The following is a 19299-nucleotide window of genomic DNA, read 5'->3' as shown; positions in this document are numbered from 1 at the left end:
CATAAAAAGATTATTTCTTATTGGGTCTATTTAAATCTCGCAATAAAATGTATAATCATTATTATAAAATGATGTTGAGGTGCAGTATTAAAACGTCTAATTAAGAAAAAATATTCATGTAGAAATACCTACTGGGGCAGGCTAGGCTTAATATCCATTTACTTCGATTCCCATACTACCTATTGAAAAAACTTCGTTTGTCGTGGAATAAAAAGTAACCTATTTTAATCCACTATATGGTCTGTCTCATCTAATACCGTTGAACGTTTTTTATGTTTACTTTAGTATCTTTAACGAACATTTAAACATGGGAACACGTTCACAAACTTTCGCATCCAACAATTAATAAGATAAGTAATAAAAGAATATTTCCTCAGAACGTGCGGCAAAAATGCAGTCGAATCGACAGGGCCGCAAAAAAAGTCAACCTTCGCCTTCAACATCAAATGTTAAATTACCGAAAATACCAAGAATAAAGTTGCCAGAAGATTTTAAAATACGAACACATCCATTATTTTCCTTACCCGAAGAAGTATTAAAACTACCTCCGCCCACTAAAAATGCAAAAGCTAAATCAAGTAAATCCGTATCGAGGAAGAAGTCTAGCGGTAGGTTGAGTAACAGTGATTCGTAGCAATCACCAATAATTTATTTATAAATATAATAATAAAAAAAACAAACCTTGCCACAATGGAAAACCTAATTATTAAGCGCCTTTTAAATTTTTATAGCAAAGTCTTCATTTCAAGCACCCACCTCAAGAGCAATAGTTTTCTGGCAATTTTTTTTCTAAAAGCTATAATAAAAAAAATATTTTAGGTAATTACGATTTTCACCATCGTTTCAGTAATGCAGAGTTACACAGCAATGAGAAAGGCACGGGAGGAGTTTAGAGCTAAACTGATGGCCTTGATTTGTCAGTCAACTCCTGGTGAGGATGGAGATGGTGACGCTATCCCGTCGGCAGAAGAGAAAAACATGCTTCGATACTATTATTATTTGCGTTATGGCATTGACACCATCCATGTAGCGCCTTTGGATAATAAAATTATATTGCGGTAATTAATTTTACGAAGAATGTAGATACCTAGATAGATATAAATGAAGTTAGTTAACCTTGTTTATTCTAGAATGATTGAATGATTACAATACACCTGATGTTTTCTGTTGTGTACAATAAGTAGTGACGTTATCACGGGTGGTATCCGGGACGTTAAGTGTATGCTCCTATATTACCTACTGATCTGAAAGTGTACCTGGAAGTTTTTACAATATTAATAATGGGGTGTCACCCCCAACGGTTATCACCCGGGCGACCGCTCCCACCGCCCTTCCCCCTGACCCCCATCTAGCTACGCCACTGATTAGAAGTGAAGTCCACCATTTTTTAGTTACGTTTGTCAACGATCCAGAATTATTTACTAAGGCTGTATTTTCATTTTTATTATCATGATTGGTATTCAAACAGCAGTAAAATAGTTAGTGGAGTAACATTATGCCATCTTGCACTTATCAAAGTATTATGGAGTATAAAATATATTGTGTGTTTTTAAGCCTAGACTCATCATTTTGACTAAGTCTAAACGAGATAGGTCAGAGGTCTTTTACTTGTCGAGGTGGAGCAGTATTCATTATTAAGAAATTTCATGTCGATGCACCTATCGCTCATATGAGTTTAAATTCTATGTCTTCACAGAGTACACAACCTAATATCACCAAAATTGAAGAAATGGAAGGACACACTGTTCACGTGCACCGACGAAATGCGCGAAGATTTCATGATGAGTATGAAGAAGGCCATCGTTGATTTTGTTCTCAAGGATCCCAACACGGTTGTGTTTTGTTATTTTTATTTATATAACTTTAACACTGACCTAATGTTTCAATTGGTGATAAAAAAAGGCTTATACGATGATGAATAACAATTAATGTCTTCATCACTATACCACCTGATGATACAAAATAGTTAGTTTTAATTCTAGAAAATACTTGTAAACAGAACCAGTATCGTTTATTTTTAATAGGAAGAGTCACCGGAAGAAGAAGACACACCTTTAAAGCAGGAGCTGGCAAAAAAGGATGATGCGTGGAGAAATCGTTACGCACTAGCCAAGAAGAATCTTACAAAAAACTTACACAGCGTGAACCCTTGCATTGCACAGGTCTTGCAAATATGGTGGAAGCAATTTAAGTATGTCTTTACAAGATAATTTAACGATAGCTTTAATTAATGTAATGTTAAATTTATAACCTTATGTTTTTCATCATTTTTCAACATTGTAACTTCATAATATGGTCTTGAAAACGTGAAGGGCGGCTTTGAATCACGTGATAATCATATTCCGTTTGATTGAATTGTACATTTTTAGTGATCTAAGATTAATCAGCATGAAAGACATAATGACAACAAACGAAGCGTATGAACTGCAAGATTTTTGTTTTGTATGCAAAAGACATATTGAGGCAGCTGGTAATGTGCTCACTCATCAATGGATACCCACCGTGCAAGCTGTTTTTTTACAGGTATACACAATATGTGATTGTGGCAACAATTATATTTAGATTCTAGGCGTTCCTCTTATTAATATTTGGTCCTTCGAGCGAGATGTTTTGATTTTGATCTTTAAAATGCCTTTTTTTAAAGCAATATTATTTCCGATATAGTTAATATAATCTAGGTGATATTTCAGGGAAGCAAGAAAAAGATAATACCGGATCCAAAACAAGCAGCGAAGATGAAGAAGTTCTACAATTGCTTAGCTTGTATCATGACATACAACCTACAGACGCTGTGTTTGAAGTCTATGCAGGAATTTACCGATTACATAACTGATGTAGGGGTATGTAACTTCATAATCAAAGCATTTATTTTGATTTCACGTATCCCTATAACACTAAAGCCGATCTAGTATTTGGATAGAAGACTTTTTTGATAGTACTGAATTACAATTTACTGCTATTTTATTTTCAGGGTAAAAACCAAGGTTTCGTAATTAATCTAGCTTTCCAAAACGATGCTATAGAATTCGAGCCGTCATTCAAACAGTTCAGAGATCAACTCTGCCTTTTGTATGATTTTCTCATCGACGCCTGTCGACAGTCGCCCCGGCTGGAAACAATGCTTTATCAGGATTACGTGTGTACTGGCAGGTCGAGTTTGAAGGTAGGCATATCAGATTTTGAGAAAGACTTTTGCTTATTTAAGTTTTACTTATAGATATAATAGGATTACTATGGATCTTTTCTATAATAAAATTAAGGACAGTACAAATTATTCAATGACATTCACTGACCTGTTTATGCCTCTGTTTAGTTTTTCTATATAAGGTGTTAAAGGTTTTCACAATAAAATAAATAATTTCTCAAGGGTTTTATTAAGTTCACTCGAATGAAATCAGAATATATCAACAGAATGCAACACTACTAGAAACTATTTTTATTGCTTATGATTTTATTTGCTGTTCATTTGCAGCCCATTGTAGATAATGATCTTGTGGATGCTTACAAGGCGCAAGTAGCTGATCTGATCAGTGAACAAAGAATCGGGCCAGAGTTGCGGGTCCAAGATTTCGATGATTACGTTTGCTTGCTAAATGGGGACGTAAGTATAAAAGAGATTGGGAAATAATAAATCGAATCCTCACAAAACTTAATCCATATGAATACCAAATAAGTAGATATGCTTTTTGGCATGAATACTTACCCCCTTATTCATAGACGTTTTTTATCTAACGACCGAGTAAGGCTGTCATAACAAGTCTGTTTCTCAGTGCTGACGGCATGGCAGTCTTCGCAGTGCGTAGACGTAGGGCCGTTGTGATTGGCTAATATTGAAATACAACAATAATAACCAATCACAACGGCCCTATGTCTATTTCTCAGTGCCGTTGGGCACTGAGAAACAGGCTTGTTATCACAGCTTTACTCCGTCCTTAGATAAAAAAACGTTTATGAATAAGGGGGTTAGTCTTTATTTCAAATGTTCCAGTCAAAGCTTGTGACGTCATCCAGGAAGATTTCTCATAGGTTTGATGATTTAACTTGTAAATACATTTTAGGCTCAACATAGAGTGGAGACATTTATAAACTCCCGTCCAGAAAAAACATTCGAAGAGTACTGCGAAGAGGCAGTAAGGTTTGTGGACATAGCAAGGGAGATTCCTTCCAAATTGGAGGGCACCATTACTATCGGCATGTATCGGATGCAGCGAGGCGACTTGATCAACTCCCTGCGAGGAGCTGCTACCAGGCTTGCCAATACATTGTTGAGAAGAATGACTGAGGACTATCAGACTATGATTAGAACGTGAGTTATATAAACTTTTATTACTTTATCTTCTCTTTTTATTTTTTACACTCGCATAGGCGTGTTCCAGGATCAGCCTATGTCAAATTTCGCATATGTGTCGACATATTTGTATCAATTGCTAAAGGCGTAATCATCAATCTATACTCTATCTGGATGTCTAGCTACTTCAGTTATTATAAAACGTAGTGGTGTCACTTTATCATGCCTGTAATGAAGCGCTTACTTCTCCAGGATTTATTCAGATTTCCACGTAGCTTTAATTATCAATATATTTTAGAACAGTGAAAATCCTTTGGAATTACGGACACAACATTATCCCTTTCAATAATACTTTTATATTCTGACTCAGGATCTTCGAAGAATACTCGACGATAGCGAACACTTTGCTGACTCCGCCTCCGGATACGGCGGCCTTGATGGAGCTGATAGCGTACACCAAGAAGGTGGAAGATGTTCTTCTGTCCGAGATGGAGGAGAAGTTGCGTCATGTCCTAAGATATATAATGTTTCTCGGGGATTACACCACTTTCTCTCCCCTAGAGATGAAGGCGAATAATCAGTCATTCCACTGGTGAGCAGATAGTAGTACTGATAGTAGTAGTAGTATTAATTAAAATATGCTTCACGTCCGATGATTTTTTTTTATTTTAAATCTTCAAAAAAAGTCTCAGTATCTTGACGAAGTTTGCAACTGGTTTCTATTTTGCCTTGCTTGCAAATAAGTATTTTGTTATTTATTTAAATGGTATACCAACAACATTCATATAAAGCATTTACAAATTTAACATTACTTAGACTAAAGTCTAGTATGTGTCGTCCTCTAGGTACGCTCGTATGGCCGGTATAATAGAAGAAAGTAAGGTGATATGTGATCAAAAGAAGATAGAGTATCAAGAATTATTAAAGGTAAGATAATATAACAACAATAGTCAAATAAAAACATGTGCCTGGAATATGTCAATAGGATCGCATGGTAGTTACAATTATTCCTACATTATGAGTGAAAAATAATCTGCAAGCGTTACCATATTGCTTTTGTTAACAAGTCCTTTGGGAATACAAACGTGTTTATGCTTTGTATCCTACAGGTTCGCATTGCAAAGTTCATTGACGACTTGGACGTTTACGAGACTCAGTGCAACGAGTTGCAATACTGGGGTGACATCGATGAACTGACGAAATACGTTACACGCGCGAGGCATTTGGATGAGAAGTTTGTATATTTTATACTGCATTTAACTCGTTGGCATAGTTATATAGTTCCTACCCCTATGTTTGTATTTTTAATAAAAACACAACATATTTTATTTACCATAAGTGAAATTTTATTGCTTTAATCTTAATTACCATTTCAGCTATTTCCAACTTTTTATAATTTTAGAATATCTATCTCTAAGTATATACCTTTGCAATTTTTGTGTATTACGTTCATTATAATGTACAATTATTTCATACAGACTAGCAATGGCGTTAGTTAAGATCGATCAGTTTAACGAGGAGGAATCCTCTTTCGGATGGGAGCTGTCTCAATATCCGAAGCGTAAGGCGATATACGATAAGCTTGTTCCGTACAAGAAACTCTTTGATGCAGGATATGAGTTCTTGGAGAAACATAATAATTGGATGAAGTCGAAGGTATAGATAATTCTAGTAATATAAATTCTAGTAATATTGAACAAGTATTCCTTTTTTTTGCATAGTTTAGTAATAGTTATCATAGTCAAAACGAAAGTAATGTTTGAAGTTATTATTTACATCCATGTAAATTGTTATATTTTATAAATTCTTTTTTCGATGTTTTATCATAAAGGTCGGCAGTTTCGATCCCGAAGACATAGAGGGAGATGTCAGTTACTATTACAAAATAGTATACAAACTGGAAAAATCTTTCCAAGATGTTCCAGAAACCTTTCGTCTTGCTATTTCTGTCAGGTAATAATTACCAATAACAAAATTATAATGCACTATTGCAATATTTACACGACATGGTCATAGGGTGAACAAATTCTAAAAATAAATATTATGGTTACAGAGAAAAAATGGATGAATTCAAGACAAATATGCCAATCATTCAAACTTTGGGCAACCCTGGCATGAAACCTCGGCACTGGGAGAAAATATCAGATATTGTTGGATTTCCCATTATTGTCGATGACGAACTGTCGCTAGAGAAAGTCATCGATTTCAATTTGGTGGATTACATCGAGAAATTCGAGTCCATATCCGAAGCGGCCACTAAAGAGAACAACTTGGAAAAGGCGCTGGACAAGATGATGAAGGAATGGGCCGATCTCAGATTCGATATTTTACCTTACAAGTTAGTACATTATACATAAATATACTTATGGGGAGTTGCTTCATTGACAGTAATAGTTAAACTTACTGTTACTTTTAGCTAAATTATGACTTAGACCCTGTTTCACAACTTCTGAGTAACTGCTACACGTCACGTAAATGTATAAGCCGACCAAAGACCAAATCAAAATAAATGGTCAAAACAAAATAAATGAGTACTGTCTACATTTAAGCTGTTTAATTTACGATAACTGAAATGGACTTAAACCTTGTGAAACAGGCTCTAATGGTGGCAACTCTTCTGGCTTTTAACTGATGTTTGTACTTCGAGTAGTTCTTAATATTGTGATATGTGTTATCAGGGACACTGGAACTTACATCTTGTCAAGTGTCGATGAAATACAACTGCTTTTGGATGATCACATTGTCAAAACACAGACGATGAAGAACTCACCGTACATTAAACCGTTTGAAGACGTTATTTAGTAAGTTGTTTAAATTCTAAGAATTCTGTAGGTGAAGAATTGATTCAGATTGGTATGACAATAGCTTTTGTTGAGCGGTTATAATATTATAACGCTTTGTCGGTATTTATTTATCAATTAAAATATTGTGAGACTTTATGTTCGACGTACGTAAGCAATTGCTTTTTGTTAGTAGTTAAGTCATGAACTTATTTTCATTTGCTTTTTAGTGATTGGGAAGGCAAGCTTGTACTCTTGCAAGAGATTCTCGATGAATGGTTGAAGGTGCAAGCGACGTGGATGTACTTGGAGCCTATCTTCTCTTCTCCCGATATTCAACAGCAGATTCCAGAGGAAGGACGGCGCTTCAGTGCTGTCGATAAGGTACAATACAATTCAACGAATCTCTTAAAATAGAATGAAAAGATCTTGCCTTTATAGACTGGTATAATTTTTCTTTAACGTGTATTTTGATTTTCTGCAATTTTTTTGAAAACCTAGATGTGGCGTGAAATAATGAAAGCTTGCTACACGGAGCCGCGTGTGCTCGACGTCATCATGATAGAGAAGATGCTGGACCGGCTGCGCAAGTCCAACAATCTGTTGGAAATGGTACAGAGAGGACTGAACGCGTACTTGGAGAAGAAACGATTGTACTTCCCGCGATTCTTCTTCTTGTCCAATGACGAGTTGCTCGAGATTCTGTCTGAGACGAAGGATCCGATGCGGTATATAAACGATATTTTATCTCTACTATTTTATTCTCAGCAAAATTATGGTTGTATTTGCAAGAATAAACTGGCCTAGAGCAAACCTTGCATCGATGATCCCGTACCACAACATTTTGTTTTTATAATAAACTAGAATAATAGCTGTAATAGACATAATATTTATCCGCCATAACAATATTTAGTTAAAATTTCAACCTGCTTCTTATCAAAATATAGAGCCCTGTAAATACCAGTGAGGCAGACAGTACTTATAAGTCGTAAGTTTAAAAACGGCTTCGAAAATATAGTAACTATAATTATTGTATTATAGAGTACAACCGCATCTGAAGAAGTGTTTCGAAGGCATCGCGAAGTTATCGTTCACGGAGGACATGGTGGTCACTCATATGCGATCGTCGGAAGGAGAATTAGTGCTCCTCACTATAACGATCAATACTGCCGCTGCTAGAGGCCAGGTAAGTATTGTTATGTTTTCCTTTTCTTCCTTCAGTAAATATACTCTACGTGATGGTGTGTTTGTATATTATATCCACCACACGAGAGATGTTATATCACTCGATGTGCGTCCATGCCAGTATGTTAGCTTGGATGTATACAGACTGATTCCAGAATGCGACTCATAGGAGTAACTATGACGAGCTCGGGTTTCGTAATCTCGTCGGGTGCGACATGTAACCAATAGCTTCTGAATGGACTATTTTAGCTTCAAGTCTTGAAAATATAAAAAAGCACTGAGCAAAGCCAACAGCATCAATAATTTAATTGACATTGTTTTGAAAGCATCTGTGAACAAATACTGGTGATTCTTCATTATTACAGAGAGCATTACGATTTTTTTCATTATCGTTGTCCTATTGGTTGATAGGTGGAGAAATGGCTGCTAGAGTTGGAGGTGTCTATGAAAGATTCAGTACATAACGTGGTGGCACTTTCCTACGACGACTACTCACAGATACCGCGCGAGAGATGGGTGCTCGTATGGCCCGGACAAGCTGTAAGTTAAATTAGTATTTAGTATATATTTTTTGTATTATACCACGGTAACAATGGCAATTGAATTTGTTGACTAACAGCAATTTATAATAAATGATCCCAATCGCTTTTTTCGATCTATTTTAAAAATGAATGAATCAGAACAAAGATTTTTTTGACATGCTTGCAAATAAGTTATTTCGATTGGATCATTCTCGGAGTCGGATTGAAGATCGAGATTGGGATCGTTTATTGAAAACGACTGTAAATGAGGTTTTCCATATAATATGAAAATACATACATTGTATGTGACATGTTCTATTCAACAAGTTTTTAATAGGTCCAATGTATAGCGATGACTTTCTGGACGTCAGAAGTGACAGAAGCAATACACATCAGTATAAAGGCCATGAGGGCCTACTGGGACAAGTGCAACTTCCAGATATCGAAGATCGTTGACTTGGTTCGAGGAGAACTCAGTCTGCAGAACAGAATAACACTAGGTACACTATACCTATATACCTACGCAGATGTTATGTTGTAGGATGCTATCACTGATATGTTTGAAGGAAATTTTAGCTAACGTAATGGCATTATGAATTTTATTAATATCGCAGGGTGACGAAAGCAAATAAATGTTGTTTAGAGCTCAACAATTCAAAGTTATGGATGGTAAAGTTACAACCGTCCATTGCTCGTTAGCAGTTAACTTCATGACTGATGACTGCATGTTCGTCTCGATTTAAATTTATAAAATATTTTTAGATGCTGTTAGTATTTCATATTGTAGCTTGATTATAAATGTTTAGAGAATGGACAGCAAAAACAGGGACTTGTATTTTATATAATAAAATTGATTTTTGTTTGCAGGAGCTCTAGTGGTCTTGGATGTCCACGCGAGAGATGTACTTATGCTTCTAATAGAATGTAACGTTCAACAAGATAATGATTTCAACTGGCTCTCACAGATTCGTTATTATTGGGAGGTAAATCTTCAAGAATATAACAAATACTTGTGATTAAAGTGTTATCTAAATAGGTTAATTAGCCACTTTGCACATTCAGTTTATGAAATCGTCTCGCCGTTTATAAAAGGAATTTTGGTAATTATTGGGGTGTGAAATTTATTACACATAGTAAAAATATCATCATCTGTAACCACTGTCGCTCTTAGAAAAAAGTAATAATATTCGACAGTCCTTTTCTTTGAACATTAAAGTTTTCTCTGATTATGCACCGTGCAATTCTTTTCACTCCATTACTAAAAATACTCTAAAGACCTCTTCTGACCGTACAGGAACAAGAAGACACCACGATGCAGATAGCGACGCGGATGATAAATTCTCAACTGATGTACGGCTACGAGTACCTCGGCAACACCGGGCGGCTGGTGGTCACTCCGCTCACCGACAGATGCTTCAGGACGCTGTTTGGAGCCTTGCATCTCAACTTGGGTATGATTAAATGATGAAAGCCTCCGGGGCTTAGTTGTGTTGCGTGTGCGGTATGACACTGCTCGGAGGTCCCGGACTAGAGGTTTTGGTCAGGCAAAATTATATTAGGATTTTCGTACCGGCCCAGTCTTTGAAATTAGTGCCTAGGGCTATAGGCCTATAGGCTCGCCCCCTATCAAACCTGGGACGGAACATAAATGGCGATAAGTGGGTGTCCTTGCTGCAACTTTGCCTAGCCTTTCGGGGATAAAGACGTGATCGTGATTACGTAATAACATCATCTTTCCAGCTACAGAATTTTACGTGGGCGGAGTCGCGAGTTAAAGAACTAGTACTCGATAGTTGTGTAATACAGATGTAGATATACATACGTACTGTGAAAACTGGGTAGCTTTGGATTACGCCAATATTCCTGTATTTTATCCGATCCCCGCTCATTTTGAATAGCGCATGTTTTTAATTGAATATTCATAATACCTACATAATTAAGTCCGTTTTAAAATATGTTGATATCAAGTTCCATCGTTAAATTGCGATGTCGGGAATTTGAGTTGATTAATAAAATTCATAACTTTATTTTTACAAAAGGCTGGATGTGCGTAATGAAAGCGTACGGACGGCTCGTCGATAAATACCAGATACCGTTTTTTATAACATTCCAACATGGCGGACTGCTATTCGGCGAACCCACCGACTAGTATGATTGTTTTTAATAAATTGCATTCATATTTTAAAAACCTATCCCATCATAGGATGCAATACACATGGCGACATGTCTATGCACTAGTTGCATCTCTGCCTACCCTTTAGTGAATAAAACCCGTGTGTTATGTTTAAATAGAAAAAATATTTTTTGTAGGTGGGGCACCAGAAGGCCCTGCTGGTACTGGCAAAACAGAAACCACAAAGGACTTGGCGAAAGCCGTGGCCAAACAATGCGTGGTGTTCAACTGTTCTGACGGACTCGATTATCTTGCGCTCGGAAAGTTCTTTAAGGTACGATCAATATTAAGGAACTGGTACAATATTCCAAGTTGTACGTTGGTAGGTACTAGTAGTTCTCATGATGTAATTATTTTCATGTCGCCTGCTAGCTGTATAGTTGGATACACTAGGCAAGTTGCTGTACTTGTTTTGTCGCAGTTAGGCAGCGTTAGTTCATATCACAGCATCACGATGTCAGCTTGTTAACCAATATTGAAAGAAACCAAGTAAAGTACTGGATATTTGGAATAGATTATTGCGCTGCAAGAATCTTTGCACCAGCCTGTTAGACAGTATCTAAATGTTTAACAAAGCTTAGTCTAGATTACTCAACGAGCCATTGAGTCATTGTGTCATGAAGTTGGACATTTCATATGATAAGTCCAATGATTTAACATTATACGTACGCACTATTATTATTACTTTTGCTGGTAGAAGTATATATTTTATATGCTCCCGGATAGTGACCCACGTAAGTGTGTCGCGTTCTGGGATCAGCATATATATATCCAGTTCTAACAGGCCAGCATAACTGTGTCGACTGCCGAGGGGTAATCATTTCTCGTCAGTTAACATCATCATCAGTGGGATTACTATGTTGTGTCGTATAGAAAAATACTACTATTTTAATTACAACTACTTATTGCGATATGTATTATTCCCCACAACCAGGGTCTAGCCTCCTGCGGCGCTTGGTCGTGCTTCGACGAGTTCAACCGCATCGACCTGGAGGTGTTGTCCGTGGTCGCGCAGCAGATCCTCTCCATCCAGCGCGGCATCAACTCCGGCTCCACAGAGCTTCTGTTCGAAGGCACTTTGCTTCAGCTGGACCCTTCGTGTGCCGTCTTCATCACCATGAACCCCGGATATGCTGGAAGGTCGGAGTTGCCTGACAATTTGAAGGTAGGTGTTTAGGTGTATTATAGTTTTTGTTCGATGGAAATCCTTTTAAAAAAGGATGTCTGACAGTATTAGACAATGGAGCTATACCTGGACATTGTGTAATATTCTAATTCTAATTATTAATTACGCAAGGAAATGCCACTTCATCGAGAACTCATTATATTCTGACAGCCTATTTCTTTTCTTTATAAAGAACAAAACATTAAAAAGGTTATAACATAAAAATTACAAACTTCTTATTTAAATATATACCACCCATTGTCTATATATGCCGGCAAGCAGTGGTGTTGTTATTCGATTTGAGAGAAATTGTAGTGTGTGTAATTTTAACGCTTTATAAATTTTAAAAGCTTATGTATCAGTATGACAAACGCCTTATAAGATTTGAATTCAAAATACTGAACGGTGCTTTTACTATTTCTAGGTATAGCTATAGGCTAGGGAATATATAAGTATATCATCGCTTATGTAGCGCATAACATCAAAATAAATCCTTTTAGAGGAAACTACGTAAAACAAATTAGAATAAGGTAGCGACAATGGCTAAAATAATCAACAAGTAGATACGAGGTGCGAAAACGACAGCTTAAATCAATGTTTGCGTCGGACGAGGATCCGAGCCCGCTGTATTGGTTTAGGAGGGGCCTTACTAAATCGTTACTTTTATTATACTACTGATTTTTAGTGACTTACACTTTGTATAGTTTCGTCTCTTTAAAGTAAAAATCTATATTTATACTATTACATAAAGCTGAAGAGTTTGTTTGTTTGTTTCTAGACTAGTGTCTGTTATTTAGAAAATACTTAGACTATCCGTCTACTAATTTTCAGCCCCAAATCCGTTTTGCGGTTTCCGCATTAAATTCAAAATAAATCACACATAAAGCGGACTTTCGCATTTATTATATTCGTAATATAAAACATTAATAATGTTAGTAAGAATACTTGTAAGTGACCTAAATATAAAACTCAATTGTGGCTTGGCAACTTAGATAAATTAAATTTTATCATCTCCATTCTATGGTTGTCTGGTAGAGATCGCCTCGAGTGATAAGACCGCCTCGAGTGATAAGACCGCCATTTGTAACACCGAGGTTTTAATCGTTTCCACCGTATACATATACATATTTGTCATGTTTCTTATGTTTAAGGTATACAATAAAGTTTTAAATAAATAATGAGTTGCTTTCTTTATGGCTCGACGAATATTTAAAAAAAAAACTTACAATACAATGACCTAGATGGCGCTATCAGTATTTATAGTGTGACCAATTATTTTGTTAAAAATATTGAAATATCAGTAAAATATTTCAACAAAACAGCAATGTGTTGGCACCGTAACATCCAAACTCTCGCATACTGTATGATTGCAGGCGCTATTCCGCTCTGTGGCCATGATGGTGCCGGATTACGTATTAATTTCCGAGATCGAACTGTACGCGTTCGGTTATCTGAACGCTAAGCCGCTCGCCGTGAAGATTGTAGCCACGTACAGACTTTGCTCTGAGCAGCTCTCGTCTCAGAGTCACTACGATTACGGTACGTGGTTATTGTAAGGTTTCTGATTTCTTTCGGCTTTTGATATTGTTATTGAAATAGGTACAAGGATTCTGCAGAAACGAGAATACAGGTAGTCTAGATCTTTCTAGTAAACTTTTCGAATGTTTTAAATTGATTGTTTAGATAATGCAGCAGTATTCTGGGTAATGTGTTCAAATATTTTAACGTTATAAAAATTCAGAGCTGTGTAAGATTTTGGAAAACCTAATTTTATTGATTTAAGTATTTGGATACTTAATGTAAAATCAGCTAGCTTGAGTATTAATTTTTATTCATCTCTCGTCAATTGATATTCTTTTGGACCCCACTCCCACTTATCATCAGGCGCAGTGGGATCACGTTGCCTTGCTCGTATAAAAAATAATATCTATATCTAGCCAAATTAATGTAACATAGGTATGCGAGCGGTAAAATCAGTGCTCCGCGCTGCTGGTGCGCTGAAGTTGCGATATCCGGATGAGAATGAAGACGTCATCTTGCTCAGGTCTATCAAGGACGTCAACCTGCCCAAATTCTTGGAACACGATGTGCCGTTGTTTATGGTGAGTTTTTAAATTAGCACATGCTAGTATAAATCATAAAGAGAAATATTATAGAAACCAGTTAAGCTATAATAATGAAAAGGTACTTACAATTCGCTGGCTTACTATTGCCAGGTTTATGTTAATATTGATTTATGTTGGAAAATGAGATTTAAAATTTTCATGTTGGTAAATATTACGAAAGACAATCATTCATGGTTCCCCTTTTATCTTTCGGAATTATGAGACATTTTTACTGAAAAAGACATACAATTATGCGACATATTAAGTATACAATATTTTTTTTGCAACAATTATAACATAGAACCTTGTAATAGTGAGCCAGCTATTTATGATGTCCTGTGCTGTAAAGATGCAAGCTAATTAAATAATTGTAACACTATCAAAGCCTTGGACATTAACATTATACGTATCTACCTAACCTCACGACTTTATTCGCAAGGAGGTAAGGAACAAGTTGCTTCATAATTTGCCGAATAAGTCGAATAAGGGATAGTAATATTGAGAATATTTTGTGTGCTTTATCATTTGTAGGGCATTATCGGCGATCTATTCCCTGGACTGCCTTTGCCACTGGCTGGGTTACCTCATCTCGTCTCGAGTCTGATAGAAGTTTGTGTACCGCTCAATCTACAAGCAAACGATTTCTTCATCGAAAAGGTATGTTATGTTATAAATGACAGTTAATGTACATAAAGTTTGTTTTTTGTTTTTTATTGCTTTAAACGACGTGACGAGCTTGCCGATCACCTAATGATAACCGGTATGACCGCCCATAAACAGCAGAAACACCATCCAATACCTTGAATTATAAAGTATTGTTTGGTATTCCACTGCGCTCGCAATCCTGAGACATGAGATGTTAAGTCTTATTATGTCCAGTAGTTGCACTGGCTACAATGTCCTTCAAACCGGAACACAACAGTGACTAAACACTGCTGCTTGGCGGTAGAAATAGACATTGTAGATTATTTTGTTTTTGTGAATTGCACACATTTACCAACGATTTTTTCTATTTTTTCATTTGTGTGCACTTTAACTTTGCCAGTAACCTCTGGCTTGAAGTTCCCTTTGAGCAAATTGCTTTCGAAATTAGTTGCAAATTTTATACCGAATAGAGCGCCAAAATCGTTCGCCAACTTTGCCGTCGGAACTGTAAAAGCTATCAGGGGTTCGGCAAAGGCTGATACAAAAAAACGTATTGCACTATAGCGAACGAAGAGGAGCTTCAATATTAAAATTCTTTTTCGTACATAAAATATTAATTATATAGTTCTCTGCGATTGTATGCGCAGTTTGTCGGTGTACGATTTTAAAATAATACCTTATATTATACTCTATTTGGATACTCTGATAATTTGAATAATATATTAATTAATAGAGTATATACTCGTATTATATACGTTAGCATTTATAGTAGGCATTAAACAATATGGATTACTTTTAAAATACTATATTTTAATTGCTACTTCTTTTTAGAGAATAAGTCTCTATCTCTTTATTGCTCGTAATGAATTATAATTTCTACCCTTTTTATATGCTAGTCTGTATTTCCGGTGTAAAGATTTTATTAGCTAAAATAAAGTCAATAATTACCATTCCAAGTAAATTACATTCTATACTATTTTTAGGTGTTGCAACTATACGAGATGATTCTAGTACGACACGGCCTCATGTTAGTGGGTTTTCCGTATTCCGGGAAAACGAAATGTTACCATGCATTAGGACATGCTTTAGGGCGAGTGTCAGAAAAGGTTTGCATTGTGCTATTCTTGTTTATTTAGATGATTCCATTATTGCAAAATTTCCTCGTCTCACAGCAACTTTCGCCGTGATACACTAAATATATTTTAAATAATAGCGAGTTTTTAGCATTTCTTTCAAGCTTTTTGGTATATTTAAAATATTTATAAGTTGTTATGTCATTACTAAAATAAAAAATATATAAGCGTTCAAACTGAAATTTGGACAACCATCTCCGGTTTCCCTTACTAAATTAAGACATTTTTGCAATAAAATACACCGTCGGAGTGTCTAGGCGCAATTTTATAACAGTCCGAAGATCTTATTTTACTTAAGGTCTAAAAGTAGTCAGCGAAAATAAGAAAAGTCTTTATATCAGGGCCTTATGGACGAGAATCCAGTTGAGTGGACGGTGATAAACCCTAAGTCGATTACTATGGGTCAACTCTACGGTCAGTTCGACCCGGTCTCTCACGAGTGGTCCGACGGAATCCTTGCCGTCAGCTACAGAGCGTTTGCAGTCTCTCCTAATAATAACAGGTTTGAAATTAATGTTTTAAAAAAGTACCAACAACGTATTAATGATAGATATCTAAGGAATTTCCTTTAATATTTAAAATATGACTACTCCCTTAGGCACTTATGGTTGCCCAAGATTTACACTCGTAATTTTTTTGGTATTCATAGTGCCCTATGATTCCAGGAATTTTATTTCAGTATCGGAACTACAACAACGTTGTTATATACGACCGATCGCAATTGCTTTTTTAATCTCGAAAATGGATCAATTAGTTTGGGACATGCTTACAAATGACTTATCTTTGATTGGTTTATTCCCGATATCGGATCAAAGATTACGATTAGGATCGTTTATGCAATCTCCCTTTAATCGTGGTATTGTAGGAAGTGGCTGGTATTCGACGGACCGGTGGATGCTATATGGATAGAGAACCTAAACACAGTGTTGGACGACAACAAGAAGCTCTGCCTGATGAGCGGAGAGATCATACAGCTCGCTCCCACCACCAACCTCGTGTTCGAACCTATGGATCTGGAGGCTGCATCTCCTGCGACGGTACGCGAGTCTTGTATAGCAGCTGATTAAAGGAACGTACAAAGAGACCATAGTTGATTATTAACACATTTATAGAAGAGCCCGTGCTAGACGAATAATTGACTTATAATCGTCATCCTGGTGGTACAACATACTATGACATCGACATTTCTGCAGTTATTGTTGGTATTACTGTTGGTACTTACGTAGTGGTTTTCCGCAACAAGTTGACGGCGACTGGCAACGCCTAAATGTTCATTAATACTTTCCGTGTTCTAAGATCAAAAGGCTTCAATAGTTTCTGAGAGCAACTAAACAGGATTTGTATTTTAGTGTGGGGTCTGATTTATGTGTGATTCTGGTTGGAGCTTTTTATTAAGCAACACTATTTCATATTGTAGGTATCACGCTGCGGCATGATATACATGGAGCCGAAAGGTCTCGGCTGGAAGTGTCTGATGGAGTCGTGGTTGAACACGCTGCCGCCGACCTTGCATAGTGTCAACAAGAACCTTATCAGAACGCTGTTTAATAGGTTCCTCTCTCCACTATTATGGCTTATAGAATATTCTGGACAGGCGAAGGTAATGATATGTTTACATATGTATTTTAGACTACAATTTTCGAAGTGTTGTGGTGAAATTTTCAAAAGTCTTTTACTTTTGAAAATTTAACTAACATAATTATATCTTAGGGGTGAAAGAGATCCAAAACTTATAAAAATTATATACTTGGAAAGAATATTTGAATTCTATGATCACAACCTTATGAAATTGATAGATTTAGGCTAGTTTACCAAAACTAAAATTTACAAATTTCGTGAAGTTTTCACACCGTCTATAACTTCACCGTATTTTAAGACAAAAAATAACGGTTTTAACCATTAATCAGATATGATTTTTGACTTAAATTCTAGTACTATCGAAGTAAAATAGGTTTCAGCCCAACAAAGTAGGATCCCATGTTTCATACTTCGTGCTGACGTCCCACGCTCGATATATCTTGTTCCAGCAAATGTACATTACGTCACGCACCAACCTGGTCGTGGCGCTAATGCACCTGTTCGACACGTTCATGGACGACTTTTACGACGAGAAGTACGTCGAGCAGATATCGGATTTGGACATTCGGGCGCAGTTAGAGGTACTGTGGTATACCATCAGCTAGCCAACGATATATATGTACTACGTACTAGTATTGGTGTTCCGAACATTCACTGTGTTCATCTGAATTGAACTGTCATCCATTCAAACTGATTTTAGTATGGTGTCAATATTGATGCTTATGGTTGTGTACGGAGTGGCGCTCATAATATAAAAACGCCAGTCAAGTGTAAACCTGGATTTAATTAAAAAATATTAGTCAAATAAGTAGAATTATTTGTTGTTCAAGTGAATAAATAAGTTATAACAGTGACGTTCTGGTTGCAATTTTAGTGCAGATTTTGAACAAATAGTTTATATTATGGTTGTTCATGTCTATAGAATATACGTCAATGCAGCTAGCAGTGGCGAAGAATGTATTTTTTCAAAAGGTAACCTCAGGCAAAAAAAAATTGCCCTAGGTAACATATCGCGGCCAATTTACCAGAAAACATAAACTAAGACAACCGTAAATAAACCAAAAATGGAAGCTGGTACGAAACGGGTTGTATGGAGGCTTCGCCACTGTCAGCTGGTCTATTTTTGAAATGCAAAAGTATTATTTAAAGCAAAATCCATAAGAGTGGCCGTTACACAAACATTATAGGAAAATGTCACAGTAAACCGTCCATAATATGATGTGGCACAAAATTTTATCTACAATATTTTTTTAGTAATTTAGTGATACTTGCAACGTCAAATGCGTGAAAGATGTGGGATGAAAGTCCCGATATTTTTAGGCTATAACGTAGCTTATAATTGCTAATCCAGGACCAAGTCCGTCTGTGTAATAATTATCACCGGTTTCTGTAGAAACATTGAAACGTTATACACTTTCCTATTTATAATATTATCAAGACTACCGACTAGTAAGATGAGTTTTAAAATGTACGATGACAATAGTTTCCGTCTTACAATATTACAATGAGGTGGCCATGTTAGCTTCTGTAACGTGGAACGCTCGTGTTCCCGTTATCGTCCGAGAATTAACTCACAGTTCACTGCGCTTCTTCAATGCGGGCTAAATCGCGGGCATTACAGATAGACTGGGCTGTAGGCTATACCTGGCCTAGCTTTAGACAATGGTTGCCAAATATTGATGCCAGGTTTCTGATTAGGGAGTCCTTCTGTAACTTAGTAGAGGTG

At 36.4% G+C, this 19299-nt stretch overlaps 1 protein-coding gene across 1 annotated transcript in view; it reads left to right on the top strand.

Moving 5' to 3' along the window:
* Positions 1-361: 361 nt before the first annotated feature.
* The window catches only part of LOC115443700 (dynein heavy chain 7, axonemal), a 56017-nt gene continuing 37079 nt past the window's right edge, over positions 362-19299 (top strand). The window contains exons 1-33 of the mRNA XM_037441897.1: positions 362-608; positions 848-1058; positions 1697-1832; positions 2025-2191; positions 2370-2523; positions 2691-2840; positions 2972-3163; positions 3473-3601; positions 4059-4306; positions 4659-4880; positions 5134-5215; positions 5398-5522; positions 5767-5944; positions 6120-6241; positions 6342-6626; positions 6967-7089; positions 7299-7452; positions 7570-7796; positions 8110-8254; positions 8665-8793; positions 9112-9274; positions 9642-9757; positions 10069-10225; positions 11085-11221; positions 11882-12112; positions 13486-13651; positions 14069-14214; positions 14749-14874; positions 15846-15968; positions 16337-16497; positions 16861-17032; positions 17413-17595; positions 18023-18154. Coding sequence (XP_037297794.1) covers positions 392-608; positions 848-1058; positions 1697-1832; positions 2025-2191; positions 2370-2523; positions 2691-2840; positions 2972-3163; positions 3473-3601; positions 4059-4306; positions 4659-4880; positions 5134-5215; positions 5398-5522; positions 5767-5944; positions 6120-6241; positions 6342-6626; positions 6967-7089; positions 7299-7452; positions 7570-7796; positions 8110-8254; positions 8665-8793; positions 9112-9274; positions 9642-9757; positions 10069-10225; positions 11085-11221; positions 11882-12112; positions 13486-13651; positions 14069-14214; positions 14749-14874; positions 15846-15968; positions 16337-16497; positions 16861-17032; positions 17413-17595; positions 18023-18154 — 5409 coding nt within the window. The 5' untranslated portion in view covers positions 362-391. The remainder of the gene's footprint in view (positions 609-847; positions 1059-1696; positions 1833-2024; positions 2192-2369; positions 2524-2690; positions 2841-2971; positions 3164-3472; positions 3602-4058; positions 4307-4658; positions 4881-5133; positions 5216-5397; positions 5523-5766; positions 5945-6119; positions 6242-6341; positions 6627-6966; positions 7090-7298; positions 7453-7569; positions 7797-8109; positions 8255-8664; positions 8794-9111; positions 9275-9641; positions 9758-10068; positions 10226-11084; positions 11222-11881; positions 12113-13485; positions 13652-14068; positions 14215-14748; positions 14875-15845; positions 15969-16336; positions 16498-16860; positions 17033-17412; positions 17596-18022; positions 18155-19299) is intronic.

The sequence above is a fragment of the Manduca sexta genome, chromosome 23, assembly GCF_014839805.1.
Source record: "Manduca sexta isolate Smith_Timp_Sample1 chromosome 23, JHU_Msex_v1.0, whole genome shotgun sequence".
Lineage (NCBI taxonomy): Eukaryota > Metazoa > Arthropoda > Insecta > Lepidoptera > Sphingidae > Manduca > Manduca sexta.
Note: the sequence above shows the minus strand (reverse complement) of the source record. Positions and strands in the feature narration are given on the sequence as shown.